Source organism: Typopeltis vanoorti, chromosome 6 (assembly GCF_054136105.1).
Source record: "Typopeltis vanoorti isolate ZY-2024b chromosome 6, IOZ_Tvanoo_1.0, whole genome shotgun sequence".
In the NCBI taxonomy this organism is placed as follows: Eukaryota; Metazoa; Arthropoda; class Arachnida; order Uropygi; family Thelyphonidae; genus Typopeltis; species Typopeltis vanoorti.
In genome coordinates this window covers 98,286,981-98,299,597 of record NC_143554.1, presented here as the reverse complement: position 1 = coordinate 98,299,597, position 12,617 = coordinate 98,286,981, and the positions used below count along the sequence as shown (strand labels likewise).

Genomic DNA, 12,617 nt, shown 5'->3' with positions numbered 1-12,617 from the left:
GTTCATAGTCTTTTAACCATTAGTGTTTGGTGTTTTTATATTAAAACCTTTTTACTTAAATCTCGGTTCTAGTCATTCAATTCTTCATAAAAATATGTATGTTGACCGAGTTAATGATCATTCTTTCATATATGTATATATATATATGTATATATATATAAAAGCAGCAACAAATTCCACTGAAGACATTACTAATCAGTTTCTTCTCTTTAAAATGAATTCACTTTCTATATAAAAGCTTCAACATACTTCATTGAATAAATCACTTAAAACCATATTGACAATTTCAGTAGCTTTTAAGACTGAGAATCCTAAGTAAACAAGCTTTACTGCATCCATTTCTATATAAATTGGCAAGCAATAAAGTTTCTTTCAGTTTTCACTGAATAAATCCCATATAAATTAATGACTGCTTGTTATGCACTTAGCTTGTTAACAATATAACAAGCTATGTTATTATTTATATTAACAATAATTGTCAGCCTGGTTAGCTGAGTGGTTGGCGCACTTGCTCCCCAAGAACTAGGCCACAAGCTTGAATCCTACCCTGGACATTTGTGATTGTCTTTAGGGGAAGATGAATTTCACTGCCCAATGTGAGACCACCTCCCTACTTATTGGAGGCCTGAAGTGGCTGAAAAAGTTCCATGTTTGGTCTTTAGAGCAGGGTTTCCGGACTAGTTAAATATAACTAAAAAATTACAAAAATATATAAAATTGATTTAAAAAAAAAAAAAAATGGGGTGGGGGAATCCTCAGCCCTCCCATGTTACAAATGTGCTATAAGTTTAGTAATAACCTTTCATGGGTGGTAAACACAAAAAAAAATAAAATTAAAAAAAAAATTAATTAATAGCTATTTGAGAGAGAGAGAATATAAAGGATATTCTCTCTCTCTGTTTTCCATTTCTAAACATTCTAATTTCTGTTCAGTCTTCATATTGAAGCCACAGAAACTCCACTGTTTTGTCCTGCCATGCTCCTCTCTTACTCTTTGAACACCTGAACGATTAGCAACATCCAATAATGTTCTTTTTCACTCGTTTGTATGCTTGGAAATACAGCTAAGTAACTTCTGGTCTGGTTTACTATTGTGTGCTGGCATTACTACTTTCAGTGCTGTACTTGAAATAAGAGTTCTTTTTCATAGTGCAGAAAAATTTTATTTTTGTAATGAAATGGCCAAAATTAAGAATTAAATGAACTTACTAAGGTAAGTTCATTTAATCACTTCCAAAAATATGGTAACCTTTGCATCTCTCGTAAGTGATACAAACACTACACCAGTATTTCAACTTTTGACATTTCATGCAAAATTATAATTACACCATAATATATAACTTGAATAAATTTATTTTATATCTAAAAGCAAGACTTCATTAGTCAAAAATAATAACATTGCAAAACGTCTGCTTGTGACATACAAAAAGAAATATTGAGGCTGGTGAAAAATCATATCTGGAGGTTGGTAGTTAATACTTTGATCTCTTATATTTAAATAACTACTTTTATAAAATGCTTTATTACTAACTTCTTAACTTTAATTCATTTTTATATATTTAATTTGTGGGATATTTGAATTTTAATACACATATCCTACAATATATAGATGGCAGTAATGTATTGAATGCAGTAAGGTATTGAAGTGTTGAATTTCTAGAATTATCAAAATTTATGTTTGCATGATCAAAGTTTTTAGGGTGTCATAAATGAGAATTACTTTATATATTATAGTTACATACATGTTGAATACAATTATATATCTGAATTCTAATACAGATATCCTACAATATACAGATGGCAGTAAAGTATTGAATATGCTGGAAATTGTTGAGTTATGGAGTAATCATTTTGGTAAAGTATGCATTCCTGATGGACCCATTAGTTCTCTGGAAGCTGGGGTGGATCTGGATGAAAAGATAAGAGGTAGATGTGTGTTAAAAATATTACAAGAGCTTGAATGCCCACAAAGAGCAATGAATTTGGATAAGATATCATCATACACATTAAAGAATGTGCTAGAGAATTATCTGTGCCCTTTAATCTCGTTATTTAACTTGTCCCAATACAAACATGATTACTAATGAGTGGGAGGAGGGCAAGGTAATTTTACTTACAAATGTTTGGGCTAGCACTGATGCAGTCAGTTATAGAGCAGTGTCTCTGAAGTAGTCATTAAGGTATTAGAGGCTGGTGAGAAATCGTATCTGGAGGTTGGTAGTTAATACTTTGATCTCTTATAGAGGACAGCATGTCTTTGTTAAAGGTAGGTCTTATTTTACCAATATATTCACATTTTGCAATAGAGTGACAGCAGAGTTGGATAAGGGGAATGGATACACACTGATTATTTTTAGATTTTGTCAAGGCATTTGACAGAATTCCACACTGCAAACTATGCAAACTCAAAGGGATGGGTATGCAAGATATATGCTTGTGGCATATATTGGAGTTTCGTTAACTAACAGGTATCAGAGTGATGTGGAGTTACCAAATCTAAGAAAATGAAGGTGACTCTTAGGGATACCACATGGTTCTCTCCTTGGACCACTCCTATTTAATTTGTATATTAATGACTTTGCAAATGGCTTGGAGGGAAACATTGTTATATGCTGATGATGCTAAGTTGGATGAAGTGATAAGGACATATTTATCTTTGTCAGCAAACTTGAACAGGCCAATTCTATGGACAAATGTTGATGAGTTTTAGTTTCATGCTGTTAACTATAAAGGTTTTGCATTTGGACTGAAGACATAGCCAACTGAATATTATAGTAAGCAGAATTTACAGAAAGTGATTGATGAAGCTGGAGAGTTGGGGTAATGGTGGACATTGACTGAAAGTTTAGACACCACTTTGGCAAGATTAAGGCATATTGTCTAACATTGCAGTTATCCAATGTAATGTCTTATCTTTAAGAATAAAGAAGTTATTCTGTTATTTAAATTAAGGGGATATTAAATCCCACATTGTTTTAAAACCGAATAAGAAACTCAAAGATCGGAATCAAAGAGTTTCATGCCGAATATAGTAACTATAAACGTATCGGTGACTACTAGCGTAAGCTAAAGCATGTAGTAGTAGTAGTCGCCGATACATTTATAGTTACTATATTCAGCATGAAACTCTTTGATTCCGATCTTTGAGTTTCTTATTTGGTTTTAAAACAATGTGGGATTTAATATCCCCTTAATTTAAATAATGTTTTACATTGTCGAAATGAAGCCTATTGGCTCTTTACTTTAAATAAGTTATTCTGTTATTCTCCCACTTTACAAGACTTGGATAAGACCACATCTGGACTATCCTTCTTGGATATGGCCACCTGGGTCATCCTTGGAGATGAAAACAGTGGAAAAGGTGCAGCATTGACCAACCAAAATCATATCTGGCTTGTGGAACTTTGCATATCAAGATAAACTGAAGGAGTGTGGACTTCAGAGTTTGAGAAATAGGAGGGGATCAGGATATGATAGATACAAGCTAATAAGGGATTCTTAAAGTATAGATAAGGATGAAATTTTGCAGCTCATGATAAGTGGGGAAAACTTGGATCATTCTTGGAAGCTAAGTAAGAGTAAGGAATATTTTTAAGGAGAGATTTGATAGGTACCAAGGAATTGCATTTTCCAGGGTCTTCCCTTGATGAGTCCTTGACTCCAAGGAGCTATCTACTTATAATAATTCATCTTAACAAGAGTTATGATTTTTTCCCCCTCATATTACTTGTTTCATGTTATAGCATACTGCTTCATATATATAAAAAGTGACAGACATTTTTTTTAACTTAACTGTGTGTTACAAGGAAGGTATAATTTCTGGAATTAATGGAATTTAGGTTAGAAGGTTGCATAATCAAAGTTTTGAGGGCTACATGAAAATTGCTTTATATATTACAGTTACATACATGTCGAATACAATTATTTTTTGTAAATAAGTTTTCTTGAGAGTATTATTTGCAGTTGATCAAGCATGTTCATTAACTTGTTAAATAAAATTAAATCTGATAATGAGTGAAAATTATTATAATTTTAATATAACTGTAGTCCAAGAATATTATAGAAAGTAATACTGCTTTTTTTTTTTTTTTAATTAATTTAAAAGTTCTTTTAAGTATGTCTCACAGCAATGTATAAACACATTAAATTTCCTTCAGCCATCTATAACATGTTAATGGCCACTCTGGCCAGATGGATTTTGATGAAATTTTTGGAATCTTACAAAATATTTCCAGATGTCTTTATTTTGGTTTAAATTTGATCCTTTTAATTCCAAGATAATTCAAAGTGAAATGAAATTACATGCACATGTACATATTTAACATATTGACTAAATACATTGTAGAGCAATGCTTCAGTACTCTAATTTTTATTCTGCATTACATCTTGTCATTTTTTATTTAAATTTTTTGTCACTCATTGAGCACCAAACCTCCTTCTGTGCAATATGTCTCATAATTCTCTCACTGTTGTATATATTAACAAAAATTGCAAATATGTTCCGCAATCTATATTTACAGAGAACAAAGTCAGCAGTCAGATCTTTAAACATGATAAATATTCATTAGTAGCAACTGATTACTAATGTACTTGGAGATAACTTAAATACTATATAGTAGCATGATTAATGGCCCATCAGAAGTTTTAATTCATTCTGAATGTTTATTTCTTAATCTTAGAAATATTTCCTGTCCATACCATCAAGGAGCATGCTGAGGGGAAATTGACCACATTACTGAATACCATGATAAACCAATACACTTGAAGTTTCATTATTATTAGTCCCTCATCAGCAATTTTCTTAGATTAATCTTATTTATCAGTCTTCAGTATTGTCAGATTTTTACATTCTGTCTTCTAAGTAACTGCATCACTCTGCTTAGATGTTGGTCTTTTTGCCATTCTTACATTAAACCACCTGCTTTGTTAATTTTTCTTCTCTCTCATTCTGTTTAAGTGATCATACCACTTTAGAATAGCTCCACTTACACATTCTTAAATGTTATCATTTCCTTTCTGATAAAATCTTCATTTTTAATCAGAAAGGAAATGATACAATTTTGCTGTTGCTGCCATCTATTTACTTTCCTGATTTCCCCCAGAATACTTATATGTAGTGATTTCTGTTCTCTTCAAGTAAAAATGTGATCCTGACTGTTGGATTGATCATAGAAAGGCTTGTTCTTTCCAAAGTTTCTCTTAACTGATTTTCTTAGGCTTATTCTCAGATATCTTTGCTACTTGAAAATCTTATCCAGAACACCCAGTAGGAAAATTCATCATTGCACTGTTTTATTTCCATTTTTATAGATACAATTCAAAGCTTTGGTGTAATCATTTGGAATTTTACTACGTAATTACACATCCAGAATATCCTTACATCCAGTTTTTTTGTCATTTTTCACCTTTCTGCTGTCATTATATTTCGTATTTTTCCTGAAATATTTTCATGATTTTGGTTGAGTTGCTACTTCACATTAGCTTTCTTACATTCTTTTTTCTCTCCTTTTCTTTAAGAGCACATTTGCAAACTCACGCAGGTTACTGTATTCTCTTAACAGTACTGCTAACCCAATTAACCTACTGCCCACAATCCTCTTTCATGCCATTTACTACATTCTTTCTTAAAGTGCCCCTTCCCAATGCTACAACCCCCATTTATTGGAGAGCGGGTCATAATGAGTATACATCATTATCTTTCTTGTTCCCCATGAGTTTGTAACAGGGCTTTATTGGTTTCTTGAACGAGTGGTAAAGAACCATGTGGTTGTTTTTAGTGTGCATGTGTAAGATAGTCTCTCACTGGGACTATGGAAACAATTTGTTATAGTGGGTAGTTTCCTAGAATGCATCAGCATAGCATTGTACCTATGAGACATTAGTTAAGACTTTTCATCAGTTGCTATAATATTTCATTAGCTATGAAATATTATAGCAATATTTGCTGTAGAAAGAAAGAGAGAGAATAAACGAAATATTGATCTGTCCTAACCCAGTTGATGACTTGGCCTCCCTTCATCAGTTTCCATTAAGAAAAGGAGCAGTTGTACTTTCTGTTCCAGAAGGCTTTAGTAACCATTCCATGTGACATGCAGGATTCATATAAATCACATGCAATCATTTGGTATCTTTGATTTAATATTCTGTGGTTTCATGAGAATGAAATATTTGAAAAGCTTAGGTTCCCATGGCCTATTAGTCTATATATCTGAGAATAAAAACTATTTGGTGTGAAATTGTTTTGAACTATAAATTCATAAATGAAATAACTTTAGTGAACTAGAATTCAAGGTAATGTAAATAAGCTTACTTCATTCTGATTCATACCCAGTTTTTTGTATAACATATGTGTAGTTTGTTCACTCACTTCATGGAAATTGAGGCACTGGAATGTTTTCAAGGATTAGATGTTTTATGAAAAGCAAAGAAGGAAAGCATTCCTTTATTTTCCAGCACTTTTTAAAAGTTGCATGTGTTCCAAAGATTCTTTATCTTCACTCACACATACATACCTAATTCAAAATTTGATTGTCTTGAGATAACTATAATGACTTGCAACTTCAAAAATGCTCTTTCTTGCTATATGAGACATGTACCTTCCCATATTTGTGCCACTGTTTGCAAAATAAATAAATTATAAATATTAAATTAAGTTTATTTAGAATTGCTCTCTAGTTAAAGGTAAAAGGCAAGACTTTGAAGTCTTGCCACTACCGCATCTGTATTTCCCCTGGAAGGTTTGTCATCCCCCTTATCTGATCTGCTGTACTCACCATAGAACGTCAACTCTCTTAACACATACATAAGTCATGGCTTCTCATTTCAGGTCAGCTGTGCTGTACATGCAATGACTACACCTCAAAACTTGGAATGCAGATTACATCAGGTAAAGACCCTTTTTGCATTAAGCAGGTGTTTTCAAACCTGGGACCTAGAATTTAATTTGTTGCCCTCTTTTTCATTAAAAAAAGGGTTTGTATTAACCATTGTACTTAGTAATATATTCATAGGAATTTTGACAGGCCTTTGCTGGTTATTATTCAGAGGCACCACAAATTATTTGAGATTAAATAATGTGATATTACTGTTGTAATAAATTATGCTTGTTTGAATAAATTTAAAGGTTATTGCAGATGGATGATTGAAATATTGAGTATGTGCCAAGTATATCATGAAAACAGTAATTTTAATGCTGCTACTGCTTAGATTCTCTCTTTCTCTCTTTCAATAGCTTATAGGCATGAAAATAAAAACACTACTCTATTTTTCCTCTTATAAATTTTTCAATTAAAAAATTACTGGCATTTTTTAAAAAATGAATGAAAAGAATTCTTTTATTTTAAAGACCACCAGTTCCATTTATCAACATAAGCAGTCATGCAGATAATTCTTTCTAGGATATGCATTGAATGAATTTGGTACTTTATCTAATTTTTTAACTGTATCGTTATTAATTCATTTATGACATAAACATTGCTTCAGGCAGTGTTTAAACCTGCTTGCACATGTGATAGTATATGTTCATCGTTCCACAACCTTTAAGTATCTGAACTTCATCAAATTTAGTATTCATTTGTTGTAGGTAGCAAATCTAGTTCCTATAAAATTTTATTATGTGCAAGGTTAAGTCCTTTGTTTTCCACCTTCTTTCCAGTGCCTCTTTGTTTTTTGAATTCCTTTTCATAGTATTTCATAATAATAAAACTCTTAAACTACCCTAAACTATCCAGTGTAAGCAAATACAGTAGCACATAATAGACAGTTTTGAGTTTGTAGATTGGCCATTTTTCATGTTTCTAAGAATTTCTTATATGAAACTGGTCTCTGTTAATGATTGTTATACTTTCTAAATTTGTGAAATTTTTTTTTAAATACTTTTCCGCTGTGTTTTTCATTCACATGAAAATTTTAAAAATTTCCACTTACTCTCACTACAGAATATATCCATTTCTTATATAAATTTGTTGTCACATTAAAACCATTCTCAGGGATATAGTGTAATGAAACTTTGTTCCTTTAATATTTAAAAGTAAGCAGTGATTTGAAGTTTTTACTTGTTTGGTGACCCTTTGTAGTTCAGTTGGTATAGACAACTCCTTTGGTGGGAAAAACCCAAGTTTGAATCATCTGATGTGAGTAGCCTTTATCATTTATTTTTAATCAAATGGTGATCAGTCTCCTATGGAGTTAATAGGTTTTTTTCCCTTCCCCTTATAACAGGCAAATTAGCCCAGGAACACACAGATCTATAGGTATAAATATTTCCCTTAGGTGAGTTGAATGCCAGCTGCAATAATTTTCCATGTCCCATAATTAGGGGCTCTACCCATCCTAAAGGACTGTTGGATTGAAGATGATGACATGGTTGGAACTTTCATGAACAGATATATATATTTTTAGTATGAAAAACATGCAAATTGCACACTTTACAAACAACACAAATAATGACCATAGTTTGCTTTAGTATGAACTAAATAAAACAATCTAACAGTACTTTTGGTAAAGGTGATCCTAATTAAATATGGATCACCTTTCAATCTTGTCCTCCCTATAGTTACTTTTCCTTATACATGCAGATCTCATATGGGATTTTTATTCAAATTTTCGTTTAAATTTGACTGTTTAATGAGAGAATTAGGCAAAATGATTCAGACCAGTATAAAATTGTTCAAATAACACTGTCTAAACTGCATATGCCAGGAACAGCTATGGGTTTCAGTTTCTGTTGATAATGAGTGTCATTATGTGTGACAATGCTATTGTGGTAGTAATTTTTTTTTTTAGGGTGGGGGGGGGAATTGTCTTGGATCATTTCCATACTTGGTGCCTGACCTCTATAAAAATAGCATTGCCTTCATCTACTTATTATATTCCTTGTCTATACTCATTTCTGACGAGTACATATGGTAATGAACCTAAATTTTTCTACATGTGGGTTTAGATTTACTCATAAAAAATTAGCATTAACTTGGGCATAGAACACTGGTCATAGAATTATTTTTGTTAGTTTTGTTTATTTATTTTGGTAAGTATGATTTTCAGTTTGATTTCAGGCTAAGAATATTCATTACTTTATCTATACATTGCTCAAAACTTATTTGAGAAAGTGAATTGAAATTTCTGAACTGAAACTGAATGTTAATTGCGAGACTTGGCATATACAGAATGCTATTTTACAAATTGTTTCACTTATTACCATTTAGCTGTTATACTATTACCAGAATCATTTTTATACAATATCAGTGTCCCTACACAAGACTGTATCTTGATGGTGTTTGATGAGTAGAAGTTGGTTTCACATATAAAATAACTCCATGAAGCCCAATTTACTCATTTTGACCAATAGTATCCTAAACAAGAGGTTGCAAAACCTCAAATACATCAGTACCATGTATGGGCTAAGTTGAAGGGAGTCTTGACATATGAACTAATTTGTTTTCAAAAGAATTGTTCATTCTGAATACAGTAACCTTTTGGTTCAGCAAAATGCTACCATAGCTGTGGAAGCCTCTTGTGTTTTATGTGCCTTGAGTTGGCAAAAGAAAATATAAAGCTTTGTGTGTTATGTTCTCCTGAATATTTTAGGAACAACCACATTTTTTTTTTTTTTTTTTAATTTCACATCTCTTGTGTTATCAATATTGCACAGAATTTTGTGGTAACTTAGTTATTAAAGGTTGAAAACCTAAAGCAATGTGTAGCATGGGTGGACTGAGGGTTAGGTTTTTTTTTTTTTTCCAAGCCACTTCAGCATTTCAAATAAATGGAACGGTCATTTCATGTAGCACCATATATCTATCCTTGGTAATAGAGGATGATATAAAGTGTCATAACCGTTGAGAAATAATTTTTTCATGTACTCTATTGATAAACAATTCCAGTATAAATGTAATCCAGTAAAATGAAACCTGTTTTATTATTTGTCAAATAGAATCATTTAGGTGCAGAAGATAAATATTTTTCAAGAGATGTTCATGATTAATTACTTGAAAAAGTTGATAATCATTGATCAATATAGTAAACTTTCAGTGGATAGTTTGCTGTAAGGAATTTTTTTTAGCATAGCATTGTATTTCATTCTGAGATTTCAGTAGTCTGTTATAGTGAGTGAGTTTGCTTTAATGGTATTTGTTATAATGAAAGTAGACTATAGCCACTTTTTTGGGGGTTGACTTAGCTTTAATCCTTTTATCGTGCAGATATCATTTGCTTTTGTTAAAACTGAATCTTTTAGGGGAGAATACATGTCTTGCGAACTGATTGTTCATAAAAACTATTTGAAGCATATACATATAATAATGTGGTTACTGCCCTTTTGCCATCAAAATTCCTATTGTGCTGCTGCAATACTTAAGAATTTATAATTGTAATTAAATAAATAACAGTGAGATAAATGTAATGTTTAAGGATAATTGCAAGGGCTCTATAAGATAAAAGTGGAATCATTAAATCAATATTTCCTTATTTAACAGTAAATAGTTTTATTACAATTTGTTCCCAAAGATATACTTTTATGTTTGTATTTATGATGCATAGGCCATGACCAGTTTACCTATAATCTTTTGAATAACATCATCCTTTATTGATCCTCTCCTGCATCTGTTTGTAGTATATTACTAAAACTGCTTATAAAGTGTGCATATTAGAAAATAGTTAATGCAATTTAATTTTGATTAGGGGAAAAAGAAAGGTCAAAAAAGTGGTCGAAACAAAAAGTCGAATAAAAATAAAAACAACCAAAGGAAAAACAACAAGAAATCAAATGTTGCTCATACAGGAAATGATCTTTCGGCAAAAATTTATTCTACCATGGAAAAACATAAAGAGGTATGTTATTTCTTTTGTCTTGAGTCACTTAGTATGCTCCTTGATATTTTAACATGCAACAGTATTTATAAATGTTGATGTTATTTATTAACTGTTCATTAAATGGGATCAACAGAAAATTCATTAAAAAAATATCATTGATTGTTAGACATACTTCTTTTGAAGATATTGTTTGCAGTTCTGTACCTTATAGTAATCAGTAAAATATCAGTAAAAAAATTACCTTGAAAAGTAATTTTGCAGTTGCATTATTAATGTTTAGGTGTCATGTAGGTTTCAATGGAGTATTGACAGCATTAAAAAAGGATTAAAAACTAATTTTAGTGCTTCCAATATTTCGTCTATCACTGAGACATCAGGGAGTGTAAATCTTCTTCTTATTGTGCTATCTTCTATCGAAGGTCAGCGACCATCTTGGCGAACAAACTGTGCTCTTGTGCTAATCTGAGCAGTTGTGCACTGCTCTTTCCTGTCCACGTCTTGATGTTGTCAAACCATGATATTCTTTTTCTTCCTCTAGTTCCTTTGCCATCAATTCTTCCTACCAAAATAGTTTGTAGAAGTTGGTATTTGCTGTTTCTCATGATGTGTCCAAGATATGATGTTTTTCGTTTCTTGATTATTTGTACAAGATGTTTAGCTTTGCCAATGGATTTTAAGACATCTGCATTGGTAATTTTTTCTGTCCATGATATCTTTAGCATTCTTCTGTATAGCCACATCTCAAAGGCTTCGATTTTCTTGATGGTTGTCGCCTTCAATGTCCATGTTTCAACTCCATAGAGCAGAATAGACCACATGTAGCATTTCAGCATTCGGCTTCCATGTTTAGGTCTTTATTGCAGAATAGTGTTCTCATTTTCATGAAGGACTGCCGTGCAACTTCAATCCTTGTCTTTATATCTATTTCTGGATCCCACCGTTCATTAAGCCAGCAACCAAGATATTTATATCTTGACACTTGATCAATATTTTTCCCATTGAGTGTCAGTTTCATTGATGAGGTTGGATGTTTGCTGATGATCATGTATTTTGTCTTGTTGATGTTTATATTTATTCCCATTCTTTGGCTTTCTATGTATACTCTGTCAACGAGTTTTTGGAGATCCATAATGTTATCTACAATTAGCACGGTGTCATCTGCATATCGTAGGTTGTTAACAATCTTTCCATTTATTGTGATTCCCTCTGGACATTCTTCCAATGCTTTTTTAAAGATTACCTCTGCATATATGTTGAACAGGAGTGGTGAGAGCACACATCCTTGTCTCACTCCTCTTTTGATGTTAATATCACTGGTGGTAATGTTGTCTAATTGAACGGTAGCTGACTGATTCCAATACAGATTTGTTATTAGTCTTATGTCTTGTTCGTCTAGCCTTATTTGTTGAAGGATTTCTATTAAGTTGGTGTGTCTGACTTTGTCGAATGCTTTTTCAAAATCTATGAAACACATAAAGACAGATTTCTGTTTTTCTATGCATTTTTGTATCAATATTTGGGTACAGAAAAGGGCCTCTCTAGTACCAAAACCATTCCGAAAGCCGAATTGTGTTTCACTTAGAGTTTCTTCACTTTTTCTATAAATGCGATTCTGAATTACTTTCAAAAATATTTTTAATGTTTGGCTCATTAGACTAATAAGTCTGAAGTCACCACAGGAATTCGCTTTGGGTTTCTTTGGGATAGTGATAAATGTAGATTTGAGCCAATCTGATGGAAATTCATCACTTTCATATATTTTATTAAATAGTTTTTCAAGAAGTTTGATGTTATTTGGTTCGATTAAT

At 31.9% G+C, this 12,617-nt stretch overlaps 1 protein-coding gene across 4 annotated transcripts in view; it reads left to right on the top strand.

Moving 5' to 3' along the window:
* Positions 1-12,617, top strand: part of nej (CREB binding protein nejire) — a 481,376-nt gene that overhangs the window by 411,399 nt on the left and 57,360 nt on the right. For 3 of the 4 annotated variants that reach the window (XM_090394332.1, XM_090394330.1, XM_090394329.1), the window contains 2 exons: positions 6,827-6,886; positions 10,678-10,827. In XM_090394332.1, coding sequence (XP_090250458.1) covers positions 6,827-6,886; positions 10,678-10,827 — 210 coding nt within the window. The remainder of the gene's footprint in view (positions 1-6,826; positions 6,887-10,677; positions 10,828-12,617) is intronic. The other variant, XM_090394331.1, reaches the window with a different exon arrangement.